The sequence below is a fragment of the Lepidochelys kempii genome, chromosome 12 (assembly GCF_965140265.1).
Source record: "Lepidochelys kempii isolate rLepKem1 chromosome 12, rLepKem1.hap2, whole genome shotgun sequence".
NCBI classification, from domain to species: domain Eukaryota; kingdom Metazoa; phylum Chordata; order Testudines; family Cheloniidae; genus Lepidochelys; species Lepidochelys kempii.
The window spans coordinates 16,800,942-16,821,136 of record NC_133267.1 but is presented as its reverse complement, the minus strand read 5'-3'; the positions used below and the strand labels follow the sequence as shown (position 1 = coordinate 16,821,136).

The 20,195-nt window shown below is 39.4% G+C and overlaps 1 protein-coding gene across 13 annotated transcripts in view; it reads right to left on the bottom strand.

The window, feature by feature from the left end:
• Window positions 1-20,195, bottom strand: part of ZNF423 (zinc finger protein 423) — a 334,537-nt gene that overhangs the window by 108,284 nt on the left and 206,058 nt on the right. For all 13 annotated transcript variants that reach the window (XM_073307700.1, XM_073307696.1, XM_073307686.1 and 10 more), the window contains 2 exons: window positions 13,191-16,414; window positions 1,456-1,540 (listed from right to left, as the gene is read on the bottom strand). In XM_073307700.1, the coding sequence (XP_073163801.1) occupies window positions 1,456-1,540; window positions 13,191-16,414 (3,309 nt within the window). The remainder of the gene's footprint in view (window positions 1-1,455; window positions 1,541-13,190; window positions 16,415-20,195) is intronic.

Below are 20,195 nucleotides of genomic sequence, written 5' to 3'. Positions count from 1 at the left end.
GCAGACAGCAGAAATTTGGTGGTACAATAATTAATGTATGAAGTGTATATTATGTGTGTGTAAGTTAAAGGAAGAAGTTACTTATTTCAAATAGCATAAAACAGTTCCATCTGTAGTCAAACAGTACACTGATAGCAGAATCCCATGCACTACATAGTTTTAGATCACTGATTATCAACCTCTGTTTTACGTCTTAAGTTAAAAGTACATATCAGCTTTCCGAAGGAGACCTCTCTTTCAGGTTTCTTAACAAAAAGTAGGGGGACGGGGGAGGAAGCAGGTAAGACTTTAAGATCACTGTGGTCCAATTAGCAAGGATCTCACCCTTCAAGTCTGCAAACAAGAGATTACATTAACACCTGGTACAAAAGCTAACATTCTTAGATATCTTTATCTTCTATTTGACAGACTTGAAACTCTTGCCTAGCACTACTATGGAAATTCTTGTGACTGACAGTGTATATCTTGCATTTATAAAGAGGTTTTTTTAATCTTTGTGTCAGTCTTTAATTCTCCCTTCAATATTTGTGCATAATTCACATTAATGATAATGGGAGTTACATACTTGCATTGAGAGGAGAATAGCCTCCTAAATGTAAATTGTTCTAGGAAAACCATTATGCTTATCTAAAATAAATGCTGCACATGAACATATGGGACACATAAAGTGCACTGTAGGGTCCTTGAAGGATCTCTTACAACATATGCCTGGAGTGACATGTATAAGAAACTCCTTTGTCATCTATGCATCAAAATAAACTGATCTCTCGGGCCATCACATATATTTATAACATCTGTACAGATAGGAAAAAAATACTTCTTTGCAATTGTCAGAAAATGACCATACAGCTGCAATAGAAATACAACCCTTCAGATTACAGTAACACTTGGCTGCAGCTTGTTATGCTAGGGATCTCAGCAAGGTATTGCTTTAAAAAAAATTGAACATCTGAAAAGTTGAACCTTCTAAAGTCCAGAACTGTTTGAAAAAAAAAAAAAGCACTGAAAAAACTTTTAAAGCATTTTGTTTTGACGATGTGCCTCAGGAATTCATCACATTTAACTGGGAAAATGTGAGCCATTAAATCTATTCAATGTCATGACATACAAAATTGAAGCATAATTGCTCCTAAGTGGTTGACAACTGGCAAGTACTTTTTATATGGATAGAGGAAAATTTATGCTATAAAATGTAAGATATTGTCAAAAGTTTGATTTTAATATAAGTGAAAATGCTACAAGAGGATTCAAAAGAGTAGAAAAAGCTCAGCAGTAACACTTTTACAACCACACATTTAAAAAGCTTTGAAATGAACAATCATTACATCTAAACCATTTGCCCTCAAAGTTTTAAAAAACCAGCATGAATATTAACAAATGATTAGAATAGTGAATTTCAAGAAGAGTAACAAAAACAAGCAGCCCATGAGAGCCCTGGTTTAAAAAGTTTCTTACCAATCATATGGTTTGCAACATGGATTTGTATCTCTCTTTCATTCTCAAAGGTCATCTGGCACTTGATGCACTGATACGTCTTTTTCTGTTTAATAACCAAAAAGAGATTAGAGAAAACTGTACTATAGCATAGAGCAGATGTGATTAAAAATACAGTCCGTTATATATGCTGAACATTTCTCCTACCTAACCCCTTTTTCCATATACCAAGGTTGCACAGGGTTTTGAATGAAAACTCAAGGTGTACTAATATCCTGCCTTCAGAGGGCTTTAATCTCAAAGCAAAAATTTCAAACAATAGTCTAAATCACAGTTTCAGTGCTGAGTACTTGAAAACCTGATAACTTGATTATGACATAAACCTTCTATTATTGACACTTTACCCAGAGCAGTACAAACTTCTGCGCATGGAAACAAAGTACTTTTAAAAGGAGATCTGTTTGCTTTCAGAAAAAGATCAACTTTGAAATTTTTTTTACTGTACTGAGGGAAACTCAAAGTACAATAGGCCTAAGACCAGTTGTACCTCGGGGAAAGGAAGGTGTGAATATATTTTGTACAGGTCTCCCATTAGAAATCTTGGAAATCCTACAGTAATATGAGAAATAATTTCCTTATGCTGTTTGTTGTGTGTTTTCTGTGTCATAATGTCATACTAATGAGGCTTAGCTGCAGAAACCAGGAGACAGTGTGAAGATGCAATTATAAGCCATTTATTCAAACAAGGAAAATGTGGTTTGTACTCAGATTGACAGTGGTGTGTACTCTGGCAGTGTGACAGGGAAGAATCCAAAAAATAATTTGCAGAGAATAAAATGTACTCGACAATTTAGGAATTCCAAGTTAAACCAAAAAACACCAGTGCTAAACTTGTGCAGATTTAGATTTACTTGTGTAGATCTCTCTACAACGTCTCCCAATGCCATTTTTAGGGGAGCTAATGCGGCCTACAAAAGATAAATTGGATTAGATATTCGTAAAGTATGTAGAAATATTAAAATGTGTTCATGTGTGGGTATGAGTAAATAATACATGCACATTTGAACAAATATTGATTATCTAAAACATAAATGCATAACTACGTGCTTAATGCGTATGCTTAATTAGTGCAACAGAGCACACAAATGAGGTGCACATTTTTCACAAGCATTTGTGCACGTGCAGTTTAGAAAAACTGGGTCCCTTCTGCATAGAGTTTATTAGGAAGAAATTATTACCACAGTAATATTGCGGAGTGGCTCTTTCTGCTGCTATCACACTGTGTCATGAGTACTCAGGGCCTGCCTCTCCAACTCCTATTGTGGACAGCCCCATAAGGGTGAGTCTAGTCACTGTTAAAAAACAAAACCAAACCAAGCACCACGTTCTCAGTGCTAGCCATTAATGGTAGAATCCCACTTTTGTAGTTAATTCCCCAGCACTCTGAATTATTTACATTTGTGTATATTTTAATATCTAAATTATTTCTTGTTGCATTCCCTCCACCCCTAAGTCCATGTGTTGAACCCAGTTTCCGGGGCAGCAGTAAGAAATCCAAGGATTTGGAGGAGTGTAGCAGGTCGCCCTCACCCTCCATGTACAGGAGCCAATTTCCTACAACACTTTTCTGAGGAGAGAAAAAAATAGGTGCCACCAGTACTTTCATTACTACATTCCACCTCAGCAACAGGTTGGAGATCAAGATTAATGAACATGGCACGGTACCATAATAACAGGTGCAACTGTCTGTATGTTTGCAGTGTTGTTGTAGCCGTTTTCGTCCCAGGATATTAGAGAGACAAAGTGGGTGAGGTAATATCAATCATTGAACCAAACTTCTGTTTGATGAGAGAGAAGTTTTTCAGCTTATACAGAGTTCTTCTTCAGATCTTGGAAAGGAACTCACAGCATCACAGCTAAACAAGGATACCCCACACCAGAGAAGTAGATCACATCATGGAACAGGTCATCCAAATAGCCCAAGAGAACCTGCTTCAATACAGGAGGGGAAAAAGCCTCTGACTATACATCCCTAGTTGTCACCAACCACCCCACACTGGAACCCATATGGGGTATCATCAAAAAATTACAACACATACTTGATGGGGACTACATCTTAAAAGAAATCTTTCCTCAACCCACCCTCTTCTGGCCTTCAAAATAACCCCCCAACCTTTTCAAGCTCATCATCAAGCAAGTTCCCCACAGACCAGGACCCATCAACTCAAAGTGGCACTAGACCTTGCCAGAACAACAGATGCAGAACCTGCAGACATATCTCCACTGCTACGATGATCAATATCCCCAACAACATACCTTTCAAAATCCATGGGTCCTGCACTTGCCTATCACAACATGTGGCATACCTCATCCATTTCACTAAATGTCCCAATAACAACTATGTTGGTGAAAGCAGACAATCACTATGCTCTCAAATGAACTTATACAGAAAAATGATAAAAGACAAAAACATCATATCACCCATGGGTGAACTCTTTTCACCAAACTATCACTTCATATCTGACCTCTCAGTACTCATCCTCAAAGGAAACCTGTACAACACCTTCTAAAGACAAGCCTAGGAGCTTAAATTCATTACTTTGCTAGACACTAAAAATCACGGTCTTAATAAAGACACTGGATTTATGGCTTATCACAACAACCTGTAACCCATTAACCCCACTTTTTTGTCTTATGACTGCAGGGATATTAACAGGACACTTTACCCTAAATGGTCCCTTAGAATATGTGTTTTACTTATGCTAAACAATCTCTTCCACCTTGTATTTAGCTATGACACTCTTGAGTATCTTTCCCAGACCTGAGGAAGGGCTTTGTGTAGTTCGAAATCTCCTCTCTTCCACCAGCAAAAGTTGGTCTAATAAAAGATATTACCTCACCCACCTTGTATCTCTGTTTATATGAATTTTATGTACACACAATGCATACTGTACATAGTGTGTATGTATGTTGGTACACACACAGGGCCTTACATGTTGTAAATCATTATGGTTGGTTTAAATGTAGTAACATGAGAGAAAATATGATAATGGGATAAAACAATATGCTGTTGGGTGAAAATTGATTCAATAAGCCAACAGCACCTGTGCAGAGGGAAATAGTTTGGATTGGATATAGACCACCAGATGAGTCAGAAATGTCTCCCCTCCCCCCCTGCCTCCCACAGTCCAGCCTAAAATGTGGGGTGCAAATGGAAAAAAGGTTGGGTTTCTGAAGCACTGCTTTCCAGGAGTTTGTCCCACAGCTTGAGCATGAGTGCAAACACACACACTTACCTACATAAACCAAGTAGACATATATATGTGCATGTACACAGTCACACATACACATACACACACAGGTGTCCCTAACTCACAAGTTCACCTCAGAAAACATTGGAAAAATCAAATGGCCACATTCAAAATGTGAAATCTTCCCCTCCTCCAAAAACTTTTAAGTCTGGATCTAAGGTGTTGGTTTAGATCCATCTCTAGTTAAAATCTTTCATCAGTTAATTAACTCATTAGTTAACAAGGACACTGGTTCAGCTCAACTCATTCAGACCTTTAAAATTAAATTAACACGTATTTATTTATAAAGAATTTTCTTGTGAATTTTAGTGCTTGTGAAAGATATATATTGCCAGATTTGGAGACTGGAGTTTTTTTTATCCTAACCTAGGCAGCGAGTCCGAACTTTCCTACACTACTCAGCCAACATACAAAAATCCCAACTTGGACAGACTGCCTTTGGAGTGAGAGGGTACATTTCAATCTCCATCTCAACTGAATCCTTGGTCTCAGCTGATGTGCACACACACACACAGAAGGCCACCAAACAGCCATTTGTGGTGATCACCTGTACTTATACTCTAGCAGTAAACGGTTCTATAGCCTATTATCAATTCCCTTTAAAAATATCAGCAGGCATGTTTTTTAATAAAAACCCACAAAGTTAGCTTACTCATAGTATCAGGAATAACCTGCCACTGCCATTCTTGTGGGAATCATAGATCCTGTGATCTTCATATTTATTTGTTAACATACACCTCTTACTTCTGGAAAATTTTGGAATCAGTGGGTGGATATGATGACAAACTGTTGAACAAACTTCACTAAGAGAAAGCTTATGCTTGAGGTGCTAATGGGATGCATGTAGCACACCTCTGAATGAGATGATTTGACTTTCAAGAGCAGGCTTAAATTCCTCATGGGATCAAGAAACTTAAATCCTCTTCTGCCATGGAATAACAGAATGATAAATAATAAATAATAACAACAACATAAGACTTTTGGGGTGATGGGGTCTTGTTTTTTTCCCCCCACAAATGGCTATTGTTCCCAGGGGTTTTCCAGACTGCCCCCCTTTAAACCTGGAAGTAAAATCCTATTCTACATAGGAAGTGAAAACATTCCTCCATTCAGGTAGCTTTACAAGGGAAGAGAGAAAGAAAAAAAAATAGTGAAGGAACTATACCCCAGAAGAGAGTAGGGAAGAGAGAGAACTGAGTGATGAAGCAGAAAACAGGATCTGTTCACCCCATTTTCCAGGTCTCTTCAACTTGTTCCCTTAACATGTTTACTTTAGGTGAGTCATATAGAACAATGCAAATTAAGATGGCTATTGAACTGAAGTCCTGAGCGTTTGCCACTGTCAACGTTAAGAAACTGTTGTTCCTTATAGCTACAGCAATAAAATTATGAGAAATGTGTGCCATAAAGAAGAAATAGCTACATTTTTGAGTGTGGGAACTTAATTTCTCCAGTATTAAAAATATGCATCCAGACATCATCTGTCTCAAAACTAAATCAACCAGACATACCCCTCTGGATGAAAACGTTAGCCACGCTTGTTTTTTCCAGCAAATGTGTAAGAGCCTATTAATGATTATTCACAAATGAAGCCACTTCCTAGAAAAACGGAGACTTGATATACAGTGTTTGTAATGAAAAATGAAAGCATTAATTCTAACATGACCAAGACAGAATAAAAGGCCTCAAAAAAGGGAAAGCAGCCAGAGTCCTCAGGATGGGCTGTACTATAGCAGAACATACAATACCCAAATTCAACAGAAGGAAACATTAAGAAATTCCTAGAAGAGGAAACCTTAGCCTTATTTGTCTTTGAAATAATTCAAAAAAAGCTATAAGAATCATAAATACTGCTGAAAGTGGTGATTTTAGAAAGTGGTAAGATTCTACAACTAGAGTTTATTTTATGTATCCCTCTTGATAATATTTGGAATGAAATATGCTTGATATGCCTTGAAAACTATTAATGCGGGCCTCAGATGCAAACATTTCCTGAACAGAAAGCAGAAATTTCTATCATTTATGATTTTGACACAAACAAAAATAACTTTGTAGGATGCCATGTTTAGATGCCACTGAGACTGGTGTCTTAGAAACACCTGAGAGAGACAGAAAGAGATGACTACCTAGATAATACTTCCTTATATATATTTCAAATTCCAAGGGTAGTTGATAAACAAGCAGCATTACACTACATGGTGTACATATTTTCTCTAATTTATTTTGACTGGTAGAAAATACCTGTCACAAGATCTCTGAGTGCACCTAACTCTTCCAGGTTCTTGATCCTCATCCAGCTGTCTCTAACCAACTTTGAAAAAAATCAGTAGAAACATCCACACTGAACACAACAAAAACAACACTCTTATACCCTTTCAGAAAGGGGAAGTGTGCCAACGGTAACTATAAACATATATGTCTAGAAATGGTATAAACGGATTCTCTCTTTTCTGCTGTATCTTTTCTTTCTCCCCTCTCTTTTCATCCATCAGCTATTAACACCTTTTTTTAAAAAAAATATCCCTATACTCATTTGCCCTTGGAGTTTCTACTGCACTTTTAAGTTTTTCCAAGGTCTCTTCTGAAAGCGTCAACTCTCACTTGCTTGATTTAAGCATAACTGGCAGTGTGATTTTGGGGGCGGGGCACTCTGAGTACCTTATATATCTATACACATTCTTTCCTTTCCACTTTTGTACTAAGGACATCAATATATTCTGTTGCTTACTGAAATGTGTGCTCCTGTTGTTTTTAATCTAATCTCCATGTAGTTTCTCTATGACTATATTTTTTTCTAAGCCTCAACTGTTCTTTCCTGTGTTAAAAAGCAAAATCAATAGAGTGTTTAAAAAAAGAAACATAGAAGTGATCAAGAATTACAGAGTAGTAATTCTTGCAGTCTACTCAGCTTGTATTGTATACTTACAACAGCCTGAGTAAAAAATTGCATTTTACCTGTTGTACAGCATGCCAACAAGAGACTGGAGAAGAGGGATTTTCTTCAATCCACCTAGCCTAGTTACCTTAGAACATAAGAACGACCAAATTGAGTCACACTCATGGTCCATCTAGCCCAGGATCCTGTCTTCCGACACTGTACAATGCCGGATGCTTCAGAGGAAAACAACAGAACAGGGCCATTTACTGAATGATCTGCTGTTAGCCAGCCATAGCATCGGACAATCAGACATTTGAAGACACTCAGAACATGGGATTGAGTCCCTGACCATTTTGGCTAATCCCCTTTACTTAGCGGTTCCTAACATTCTGTTCGCTTTTTTGACTGCCACTGCACACTGAGCGGATGTTTTCAGAGAACTATCCATTATGACTCCAAGATCTCTTTCTTGAGGGGTAACAGCTAATTTAGTCCCCATCATTTTCTACTAATAGTTGGGACTATGGTTTCCAGTGTGCATTACTTTGCATTTATCAACACTGAATTTCATCTGCCATTTTGTCGCCTTGTCACCCACCTTTGTAATTCTTCTCAGTCAGCCTTGAACTTAACTATCTTGAGCAATTTTGTATCACCTGCAAACTTTGCCACCTTTCTGTTTACCCTGTTTTCCAGATCATTTATGAATATGTTGAACAGCATAGGTCCCAATATAGATCCTTGGGGGACCCTGCTATTTACCTCTCTCCACTGTGAAAACTAACCATTATTCCTATCCTTTGTTTCCCATCCTTTCTCCAGTTACTGAACCACAGGAGAACCTTCCTTCTTGTCCCACGATTGCTTAGTTTGGTTAAGAGCCTTTGTTGAGGGACCAAAAGGCTTTCTGATAATCCAAGTATTAGTATTACTGTTAGTCTGTATCCACAAAAACAACGAGGAGGCCGGTGGCACTCTCAAGTTGCAGTGGAGGAGGGTTAGGTTGGATATTAGGAAAAACTTTTTCACTAGGAGGGTGGTGAAACACTGGAATGCGTTACCTAGGGAGGTGGTGGAATCTCCTTCCTTAGAAGTTTTTAAGGTCAGGCTTGACAAAGCCCTGGCTGGGATGGTTTAGTTGGGGATTGGTCCTGCTTTGAGCAGGGGGTTGGACTAGATGACCTCCTGAGGTCCCTTCCAACCCTGATAGTCTATGATTCTATGATTAAAGACTAACAGATTTATTTGGGCATAAGCTTTCGTGGCTAAAATCCCAGTTCTTCAGATGCATGGAGTGAAAATTACAGATGCAAGTGTAAATATACTGGCACATGAAGTGAAGGAAGTTAGTGAGCTGTAGCTCATGAAAGCTTATGCTCAAATAAATTTGTTAGTCTCTAAGGTGCCACAAGTACTCCTTCACCTTACAAGTGGAGAACCAGTGTTGACATGGCCAATTCAATCAGGGTGGACGTGGTCCACTCCCAATAATTGATGAGTAGGTGTCAATATCAAGAGAGGGAAAATTGCTTTTGTAGTGAGCCAGCGACTCCCAGTCCCTATTCAAGCCCAAATTAATGGTGTTACATTTGCAAATTAATTGTAGCTCTTCAGTTTCTCTTTGAAGTCTGTTTTTGAAGGTTTTTTTGTTGAAGTATGGCTACTTTAAAATCTGTTGTAGAATGTCAAGGGAAATTGAAGTGTTCTCCTACTGGCTTTTGTATGTTACCATTCCTGATGTCTGATTTGTGTCCATTTATTCTTTTATGTAGAGACTGTCCAGTCTGGCCAATGTACATGGCAGAGGGGCATTGCTGGAACATGATGGCATATATCACATTGGTAGATGTGCAGGTGAATGAGCCCATGATTGGTGCGGCTGATGTGGTTGGGTCGTCTGATGGTGTCGCTAGAGTAGATATGGGCACAGAATAGGCAACGGGGTTTGTTACAGGGATTGGTTCCTGGGTTAGTGTGGTGTGTAGTTGCTGGTGAGTATTTGCTTTAGGCTGGGGAGCCATCTGTAAGTGAGGACTGGCCTGCCTCCCAAGGTCTGTGAGAGTGAGGAATCATTTTCCAGGACAGGTTGCAGATCTTTGATGTGCTGGAGAGGTTTTAGCTGGGGACTGTACATGATGGCCTGTTTTCTGTTATTTTCCTTGTTGGGCCTGTCTTGTAGTAAGTGAATTCTGGGTACTGGTCTCACAATTTTCCCTCTCTTGGTATTGATGCTCCTCAATTACTGGGAGTGGACCACATCCACCCTAATTGAACTGGCCCTGTCAACACTGGTTCTCCACTTGTAAGGTAACTCCCTTCTCTTCATGTGTCAGTATATTTACGCCTGCATCTGTAATTTTCACTCCTTGCATCTGAAGAAGTGGGTTTTTTACCCAAAAAAGCATATGTCCAAATAAATCTGTTAGTCTTTAAGGTGCCACCAGACTCCTTGTTGTTTTTTCTGATAACACCCTTCTCTATATGCTTTTTGGCTCCCCTCAAAGAATTCTAATAGATTGGTGAGGCATGATTTCGCTTTACAAAAGCCAAATTGATTCTTCCCCAACAAATCATGTTCATCTATGTATCTGATAATTCTGTTCTTTACTATAGTTCCAACCAATTTGCCTGGTTTTGAAATTAGCCTTACTGGCCTGCAATTGCCAGGATTGCCTCTGAAGCCTTTTTTTTTTTAAATTCAGTGTCACATCCGCTCTCCAGCAGTCATCTGGTCCAGAGGCTGATTTAAGCGATAGGTAATGTAACAGTTAGTAGTTCCGCAATTTCATATTTGAGTTCCTTCAGAACTCTTGGGTGATCATCATCTGCTCCTGGTGACTTATTACTGTTTAATTTATCAATTTGTTCCAAAACCTCCTCTACTGACACTTCAGTATGGGACAGTTCCTCAGGATTTGTCACCTAAAAAAAGTGGCTCAGGTGTGGAAATCTCCCTCACGTCCTCTGCAGTGAAGACCGATGCAAAGAATTAATTTAGCTTCTCCGCAACAGCTTTGTCTTCCCTCAGTGCTCCTTTAGCACCTCGATTGTCTATTGGCCCCACTGCCTGTTTACTACAAGCAAAGGTAAACAAACTTCTATTCTGAAAATACTACAGTGAGTTATTATTTTCCAAAAACAGCATAATTCTTTAAAGATCCTTTTGCTATAAAAACATTTTAACAGACCCAATCTACATGTTTAATCCCCAGAATGAAGCACTGACAGTTATTTAGCCTACTGATATCACTGTTCAAGTACAGAAGCGATCAGTAAAGGTAAAATCATGAATTATTCCAAGTAACTTGCGTATACACCATACAGGTTTCAGGCATTAGCATATGTGCAGGCTGCAGGCCATAGGCACCTGTTTAAGGTGCTATGTGGTGTACGCATAAATGCTGATTTTTCATTATCTTCTACAAAGGAACTAAAATCTGCCCTCGTGGGATGAAATTCAAAGCATTTACCTTGTTGAAGAACTTAAACTCTCCCCTGAGAGAACAGGTATGGAAGCTCTCACTGAAAAGAGAGAGTTAAAGCAAGAAATTAGAGTAGAAGACGGCAATGTATTCCACTCCTGACAGATGAGGGGAAGAGCATGAAATATTTTAGGCTGTGTGCACAGCCATGTGAAAAAGGAATTAGTCCCACAGAAAAGAATAGATCTGTTTCAGAGAATTTAGAAGGAAATAAAGAACTGAGAAGTAGAAAGAAGACAGTGACCTATTCAGAGACTCAGCTGAACTCTCAAGAGACATCACGCTGAAGGAAGGGATATTTCCATTCCTTATTTTATTCCTCTGCAGAATTAGATGTATATCACAGCTGGAGGCAGGTCTAGTCACATATTCACTTGACCCAGTGGGAGCAATATCCAGTTGTACTAAAGAAGCAACTTAAACAAAACAAATTTTCATTGAGATCGAACCTGGGATGCGGACACAATCTGCGAATCACTGACAGGATGCACTATGAACAGCTCTTTCTGAGCCCATTCTGTCTGCACTGTCAGGACTTGAGGTCTTCTTGCACTTACTGAACTGCTCGCTCAGTGCACTCTAAAAGCATCTTCAACTCTGTTATTGCCCACTGCATCAAGAATCATTTGGGGGTACTTTAATTAGCAGACTAATATAAGGTGGAGTCTATGGCTGGAATTTTTCAGTAAAGAGCAGGGCACCCAGCTCCCTTAGTAAATACTTTTGAAAATCTCATCCCATTATCTTTCATTCAAAGTGTCAGAGTGGTGTGACTGGTATTCCTGTCACTGCTACTGGTCTGCTGAGAAGAGTTCCCATATTCACTTCTCATTCCATTTGTTCTTCACAGTGTAAGAAGTAACCTGGCCCAACCATGAACTAAAATTTCAACAAACAATTTTAAGACACCATAAACAGCAAACACAATAGATTTCATGAGCAGGCTTCTAAAGGCTTGCTTACATACTAAATTAGCCAAAAATCTTAAAAGTAAAGATGTAAGACAGCAGACAATCTGTGAAAACTAACTCTTTTCTCTCAAGAATATCACCTGTACATGCTACAAGAATTTTTGCATCACATAAGAAAACTACTTTCATTAAGGGAAGGAAACAATCCAATTCCAGATTTCACAAGTTAAATACTGCTGTGCAATATCCTCTGGTGATTAAACAGCTGCTAATAATTATTTGAGTATCAATGTGGCCAGTATGGCACCTGAGCCATAAAGATACTGTTTCTATTTCCTTTTTGAATTTTTGTAAGGAAGTATCTTTCTTACACATAGGTTTTTCCAGGTCTCTCTCTCTCTCTCTCACACACACACACACACATACACACACACACAGAGTGAGGAAAGCCGCTGCCGCTGCCCCCGGAAAGCAGGGCTCATATCCATCTCTCAAGGTCATATAGCAAGACAACTAACCTCTCTGAAGCAGTGACTCAAATTTTACGCAGGGCGATGCAAAGTTTTGAGGGTCTTTCACTAAATCTTTCATTCCAATCTCCTCCTTCTCATATTTGGTGCCTGGTCACATGTTCACCAAACACCACAAATAAAGTAGACACCTCTGCCAAGAGGCTATATAAAGAAAACAAGCCTCTTGCAAACCTACCATCCATTCTAATTAACTCATTCCTGGGGTGTGGTAAAGTGAACTACCTAGAATTCCCTTCTCCTGGATACTGAAAATATCTTTTTCCATGAAAGTCTCCCCAGTTTCTGCAGATCTGCGAACTCAAGAAATACTCAAACTTATGCACAAACCCTGACTTCTGAATGAATCGTTCATATAGCTCAACTTTCTGCTGAAAACTTCAAGGTAGGCTTGCAGTATGAACCCTGATACCCTGCCATACATAACTAAGAAGTCTACAAATCTGTGTGATGCCTATTTTCTCCCTGTGCAGTGCTACGCTTTGTTTATAGCACAGGTCATTCTCAAAAGATATTTTTTTTTACTATTAATTTTATAACATTTGAATTTCAGATAATTTTTAATCCTATTAAATGCTTTGTATAGTTACTCTAGTGGTCTACATTGTGTGTAATAAGAGATGCTAAAGTTCAGCAGTACTTACTCTGGGAACAGGGGATGTCTGGGTACCCTTCCTTTGGCCGCTAGTCTCAGGTGTCAGGTCTCGGTGATCTAACTGAATGTGGTTCTCTAGGTCTTCAGCACTTTCAAATTTGACACTACACTCTGGGCACCTCAGACTGCCACACGGTCTCTCATTCACTTCCTGGGGGGTCAAGCCTGAAGACTGTCCGTTGGTACCCCTGGTCATGCATCCAGCACACAGGCCATATGGCAGGCCGTTAACATCCAGTTTCACCAAGTCCTGCTTGTTCCGGAACTCTTTCAAGCACAAAGCACACTTGTAGAGTTTCTGCAAAGCCTGACCATTGGGAGAAGAGGCTGCAGAGTTTCCTGCCAATTTCTGCATATGGAACGTTCCATGAATTTTCAGCTCAAGGGTAGAGGTGACTGTCTGCATACAGACAACACAGCGAAACCCAGTGAGGGAATTTCTGAGATCCGGATGCATCTGGCAGTGCTCAATAAATTCTTCCTCACTCTGCAGTGGCATTTTGCAGATCCTGCACGTTCCCGTATCCAAACTCTTGCTATGAGTGACTTTGTGCTCTGTCAGGGTCAGAAGGGACGGGAAGCGCTCCCCACAAATGGGGCACATGTAGTGCTTAGCTGGACCTCGGTGGGTCTGCATATGCTCTCTGAGGCCATTTTCTGAGAAAAAGGTCCTTGAGCAGATGTTACACTTGTGGCTACCTTTGATGAATTCTGCTTTCTTCCTAGAACAATCATCCTCCCCAGGTCTAATGTTATGATCTCTTAAACGATGGTTTTGCAAAAGGACTTCCATGGTATAGGCAGCCCCACAAATATCACAACCATACATCGGCTCAGAAGCATCTACATCATCCTCACTAGCCTCATGACTGTTTGAAGTATCCGGATTCTTCATCAACATGTTCTGGAGATCTGCAGCTTCCGTCTTTTTATTAGTTGGGGTCATGCCATTAGCTGTACCATTCTCAGCCCCAGCATCAAAGACACAATGTTTCTCCCGCAAATGTTTTTCAAGCAAGATGATAGCATGGAAAGCTTTGCTGCAGAACTTACAGTTGTATTTTTTACTGTGGGTTGTGATGTGGCACTGCAGTTCTACTTCAGTGCTGAAGGTCTCTCCACAGAAGATGCATTTATGTGACTTTGTTGGATTGCCCAAATGGCTATGCTTTACATGGATCTGAAGGTCCACCTCCTTTCTAAAATCCCAATTACAGGCTGTACAACGATACATCTTCTTTTCATTGCTATGCTTGACTGCCAGATGTACTTGGATAGATACCTTGGAATCAAAAACCTCTTGGCAAAGGGTGCAGTGATACAACACAAAAGTATGCATGTCCAGCAAATGCTTCTGCAAATCATCCACTGAAGAAAACTGTTTGTCACAGCTCTCACATACATAATGGGTAGAAGTTGTCATGTAGTGTACTGTGAGGTGCTGCAGGAGAGATTCCTGAGAATCAAAATCTTCTTTACACTGAGGGCAAGACTGTTTCCTTAAAAGCAACTCCAAATGTAACTTTAAATGAGTTTGAAAACTTTCAAAATTAGAGAACTTTAGATCACACTGATTACATGGGTATTCACCATTAGAAACTGAGTTTAAGCTGGCAGAAAGCCGCTGCCTTTTAGGGGAAGAGACTTCAACATCAGAAGAAACTGGACTCTGCTCTGCTTTTGACTTCTTATTGTGTGCCAGAGGAATGTTCTTGTGGTTTTCTTTAATGTGCTTTGTAAGCTTCAGGATGGAGCCAAAAATGGGGGAGTTTGTGCAATAAGGGCAAGAATAAACTTCCATAAAAGACTGTGTTGGCTGAACAACAGGGGAATCCAATTTTGAGTTTCCTACATTGCAGTGAGTTTGCTGAATATGCTCAGTCAAGGATGCTTCCGTCAGAAAGCCCATGGAGCACTGGTTACAGAAGAAGGCATTGTTACCATCTTGAGGGGTAGCACTTGGTCCACAGTGAGTGATGCGGATGTGCTCCTGTAGGCTATTGATATCCGCAAACATCTCAGGGCAATAGTTACAGTGAAAGGCAGAAATGTTGTTAAACTGCATCATGGGATATGCATGGTTTTTGTGCACCTTTCTGACATGTTCGTTCAAGTTGTACAGCGTAGGCATGGAATCAAGGCAGATCTGGCATGTGTGGCTTTGTTGAGGTTTGTCTGCATGAATGGTCTTCAAATGGATCTCCAGGACAGCAAGGCTGTTGAAGTCACGCTTGGAGCAGTAAGGACAGCTATAGGTGACTTTAGACCAGTTCTGGCCTTCCTCTCTTTCCACTGATCTGATCTTCTTTTGTCCTCTCAACGGTTTTAAAGTGGAGTCCGGAGTGGAGCCTCGTTCTACCGATGCACTTGAATCAGGTGTTGCACTGCTCATAGACGCCACACTCCCCAAGACTGGGTCAGGGCTGACACTGTGGTTGCTGGAATCAGGTTGTCTGTGGCTATCCAAGTGGCAATAGACTTCCTCCACTGAAGAAAACTGCTCAGGGCACATAGGGCACTTGTGTTTTTTGTTGGCATGGGCTTGATGAATGTGGGAAAGCAGTGAGTTTTCATCTGCAAATACTTCAGGACAATGAATACACTGCAAATCTGCCTTCTCAGAAAGCTGTGGGTGGCGTGTCATTACGTGCTTCTCCAAATCTTCTGTCTGACTGAATGTCTCTTCACAGTAATCACACATAAAATCATCCTTCTTCACCTCTTTCTCAGTCTTTGCCATATGTTCCTTGTTCTTTTTATGAGCTTGCATGTGACTCTGCAATGAGCTGGTGGAGGAAAAGCCACGCTTACAGACAGTACACTTGAATGGCTTGCTCGAACTGTGGGTTTTCAGGTGAATTTTGAGGTGGTCGCTGCGAGAGAATGCTGCCTCACATTCATGGCAATGGTACTTTTTATCCCCCGTGTGAAGCTTTATGTGGCGATCCCTACTTCTCTTATGTTTAAAAAGCCGGCTACAGTAGGTACATTTGAAAGGTAGTTTGTCACTGTGGATCTGCTCGTGCCTTTTAAGGTAGCTCAGGCGAATGAAGGACTTATCACAAAACTGACAGGGATATGGCAGGCCAGTCCCCCCTTCCTCCTCCCCGATGCCGAGATCACACCCATCTCCTATCATCTGAGTGGGTGATGCAACATCTTTGCTGGAGGGAGATGAAGCCACCCAGGAGAGTTGTGGGTCGTCATCACCATCTGTAATGGGAAAGCAGAAAGGAGATTAAAAACAATTCCCAGTGCATCTGTGAAATAAGGACAAAGCCTCTCAACAACACTGTGGGCTTCTGCTACTACAGTAAAAAAAATCAGTTGCTGAACAAAAAAAAAAAGACATAAATGTCTCTTGAATTTTAAAGGATGCTTGAGAAAGAGGAAGAGAAGCACACATTGTTATGTAAGTTATGAACATTCAAACATTTAGCATTGATATAAGGCCTTTTTCTTTAGCAGGCTTAACTACTCACTGAACTGTAAAAGAACAAACAATAAGTAAAGAAAATAAAATGCATTGTGAAGCAAAGCAATACAAACATGTCTAAGAGCTACAGTATTAAGTGGTCACCTGTGATTTGGTGGGATTTTTTTTAAATGATGCATCAGAATTATTTTAAATAATGTCTCCTTTTAACAAAATCTTTTCAGTTCTTTCTTGAAATTGAAACAGATTTAAAAAGCTGCACAAAAGCGGTAACATGTAGAAAAAGCAAACAGAATTCAACATCCATGTGAAATAGAAGCAACAGATTTGAGAATACTCAGTTGAATCTGTCAAGAAATTTTGATTGTTACCATATTCATTGGCTTAGAAAGGCAATGTTGTCCAATTGCAAAAAAAAAAGACTTGCAATAAAAAGACTAATAATAATCTTTGGAGATTTGAGCGTGTGTCATCACCAGAAAACCAACTTCAGGAACAAAAAAACAGCACAGCCAAGCCTGTAATGACAGAGTGCTCCCACTTCCATGGCTCAAAGATGAGGGTTTAGAAAATAGTTCATAAATCAGTATTTTCCAAAAGAAACACAATGAATAGAAGAATGGTTATTTTAAGAAAATACATAAAAAGTTAGCATATTTCATAATTTGAATTGTTCATCAGATAGAGAACAAAATGAGTGCAAATGTAATCCTTCCACAGAGAATGCTGAAGATGTCAAGTTAAGTGAAGATGCCACTAGTCTGATATAAAACTGAACCCTGAATGAAGAACAGTGTAAAACTTGTGAGAGTAGAGGAGCGGTAGGGTAAAGCACTGCAACGCAAAAAGGAACCATTTCTCCAAACACAAACATTTACCCTCTAAAACATTTAATGATTCAACTTCAACTATTATTATAACCGAACAAAAAAAACAAAAAAAGCCCACCTCCAACTGCGTAGGCTGCCACCCATACACTTGTCTGCCAACTAAACAGCTTCACCAAATTAAAGCACATGTAAAGTAGAATAGCTCTCAAAGAAAAACTAAGTTAATGAGGATATCATCAATACAAGAACCTATGCCCTATATCATAGTATACTTGGTCAAATGTCTGCCTTTACATCCCAGGAAGAGAGGCATTTGCATTACTTTAGAACACTCCACCAAGAATGTATAAAAATAATCATACACAAGACAACTTATCTAGCAAAAATGTGCTGCATTTTTTCTAGCACGGCGCTGTGTGGGAGGATGGCCTTCTCTCCTTACGCAGCACGACCACAGCGTCCTCATCTTGACTCATCCAAACCTGCTACTCCAGAATGACTGATGGCAGGCAAACAGTATTTTATTCTCATTACAGAAATGTACTATAATTCTCAACAAGCAACCTAAACTTATAGAACGTTCAGTGTTCCTGTGTTAGACAGGAATGTAAGAGCCTGGCGGAGCCTGAACATTACAAAGTTTCATCCACTGATTTTTACAGAGACTTGTTTTTAATTCTTTCTATTCTCATCCTGTAACCAACACCTAATATCTTTTTGTATGAGCAATCATATAATATGCTCCATATTTAAATCTACTCTGTTGTACATTACTGCATGCCATACTGAAGACTCAGGTTCGCTCCTCATTCTGCGCAGCCTCTCTCTCTCTCTCTCTCTCTCTCTCTGATGTCAGCCACATTCACAGGGGTTCTCTCTCTCCAAGCAAAGGAGGAGCAGCCTCCCTAGGGACTTGCATTAATGGGCCCTTCTGACTGGAAGGATTCAGCTGGCTGCCAGCTTCTTGGATTAGATTCAGTGGGGAGGTACCGGTAGATCACTGCTCACTAATTCCCAGCTCACGCCAGCTGGGCTCCTCAAGGGGAATGGAGACAAAAGCGAGAGAGGGGGATGCTAGGGCCCGAACTAGGGCAGCACATGGTGAATTTGCTATTCCTACAGTTTTTCTACTGGAAAAAAAACCCCACAATATTACTACTCTGTAAGTTAACTGGCTGTGGCCTAAACTGTAAGAAGTTGCCATTAAATAAAAATCATTGTAAAAATAGGCATGTAAAATGTCATACTTTATTATCACAGAGAAAGAGTAAATATTTTGCTGCATATTGGTACACAAGCATAAATGATTTAAGAGTGAAATCAGGGGGAAAAAACAGATAGGCTTAAACCACTTTGATGAATAAATCAGCTTCAGTGTCCATAGCATCTTTTACAATCTGCAAATTCGATGTGCCAAATTCACTGCTAGCATAACCCAGTACAACTCCGTTAACTTCAATATGATTATATGTGCTGTGCCAGCAGTGAAGTTAGTCCATTATCTCAGCGATACAAATATGTTTAAGAAGTTCTCACACTTGTCTGAAACTGACTGATCTATCCCAAAACACAGCAGGTAGACATGGCAACAACTTTAGGAAAGATGCTAAGAATTGAAAAGCAGCGTTCCCTTCCTCCTGCTGCCCTCCCAGCATACTGGACTAATTTTTTTTTTTAAATCAAAGAAAGATGGTGTTACTTTCTGAATGACATGCATTCAATGGATTCAAGTGAAATAACATTTTTCATGTTTGTTTACATAAAATTGAAAGCAAGACTGTCTCATTTTGGCAGTTTGATTTAGACATTTTATTGATTTAAGTGTTAAACTTTTATTTTCCTTTTAATATATTTGTTTTTTCTGCCTTTTAGAATTTAAAAATAGCTGGACAACTATTGCTCCCACACAAAATCTACCTTGACTACCTTACAAACAAAACATTAAAGAATCCAAAAACTAAAACTGAAGAAATTAGAGGGAAAACTCATTATCATTTATCTCTTTATGGAATGAAAAACAATGCTGTTAATTTTAACTTGCCACTTTAAATTGAGAAAAGCCTTATAATAAGCCCAGAAGAATATGCTAAGGAATTTTGCTGGAGTATTTTACATTGGGAAGATACAGTTAAAACGTGGTGAGACATGCCTGGCAATAGTGATTTTTCCAAATAATTCTACATTAATGCAATCAAAGGAATGTAACAGAATGAGAAAAATCACTTTCAAAAAGGAGATTAAAGTCATTAAAAATGGCTAATCCTGCAAAGTGGGACTGTTCTAAAATAGGGAATCACATGGCTGGTGCAAGTCTTTTGTCATCTGCGCATAAGAGAATCAAAACGAGTATTAAAAGGAGAAGAAAATTCAATAAAAGTTTAATTAGAAAAAACAGAGCATTAAGTAGGCTTCAGAATGCAGGCAGACTGTGAGATATATGTGTAGGTCGTGATGCTTACGTGGCCAAACTTGATAATCAATCACAAAGTGATACAGTCATTTACCAACTTAATGTTCAGCATGTTTACAAAGCTACAAGCATTCATCATCATCACTGAAGAGATAATTTCAGCCTAGATGCATTCAATAAATGTATTTTTCCATCTAATAAGAGCAATTTGGCCAAACTGCTCTATAAATCACACTTTGTTTTCCGTTTATCATTCACATAACGCAAGCCAAGTTCAGAAATGTACTCATGCAGCTATGACAATCAACCCCAGAGCTA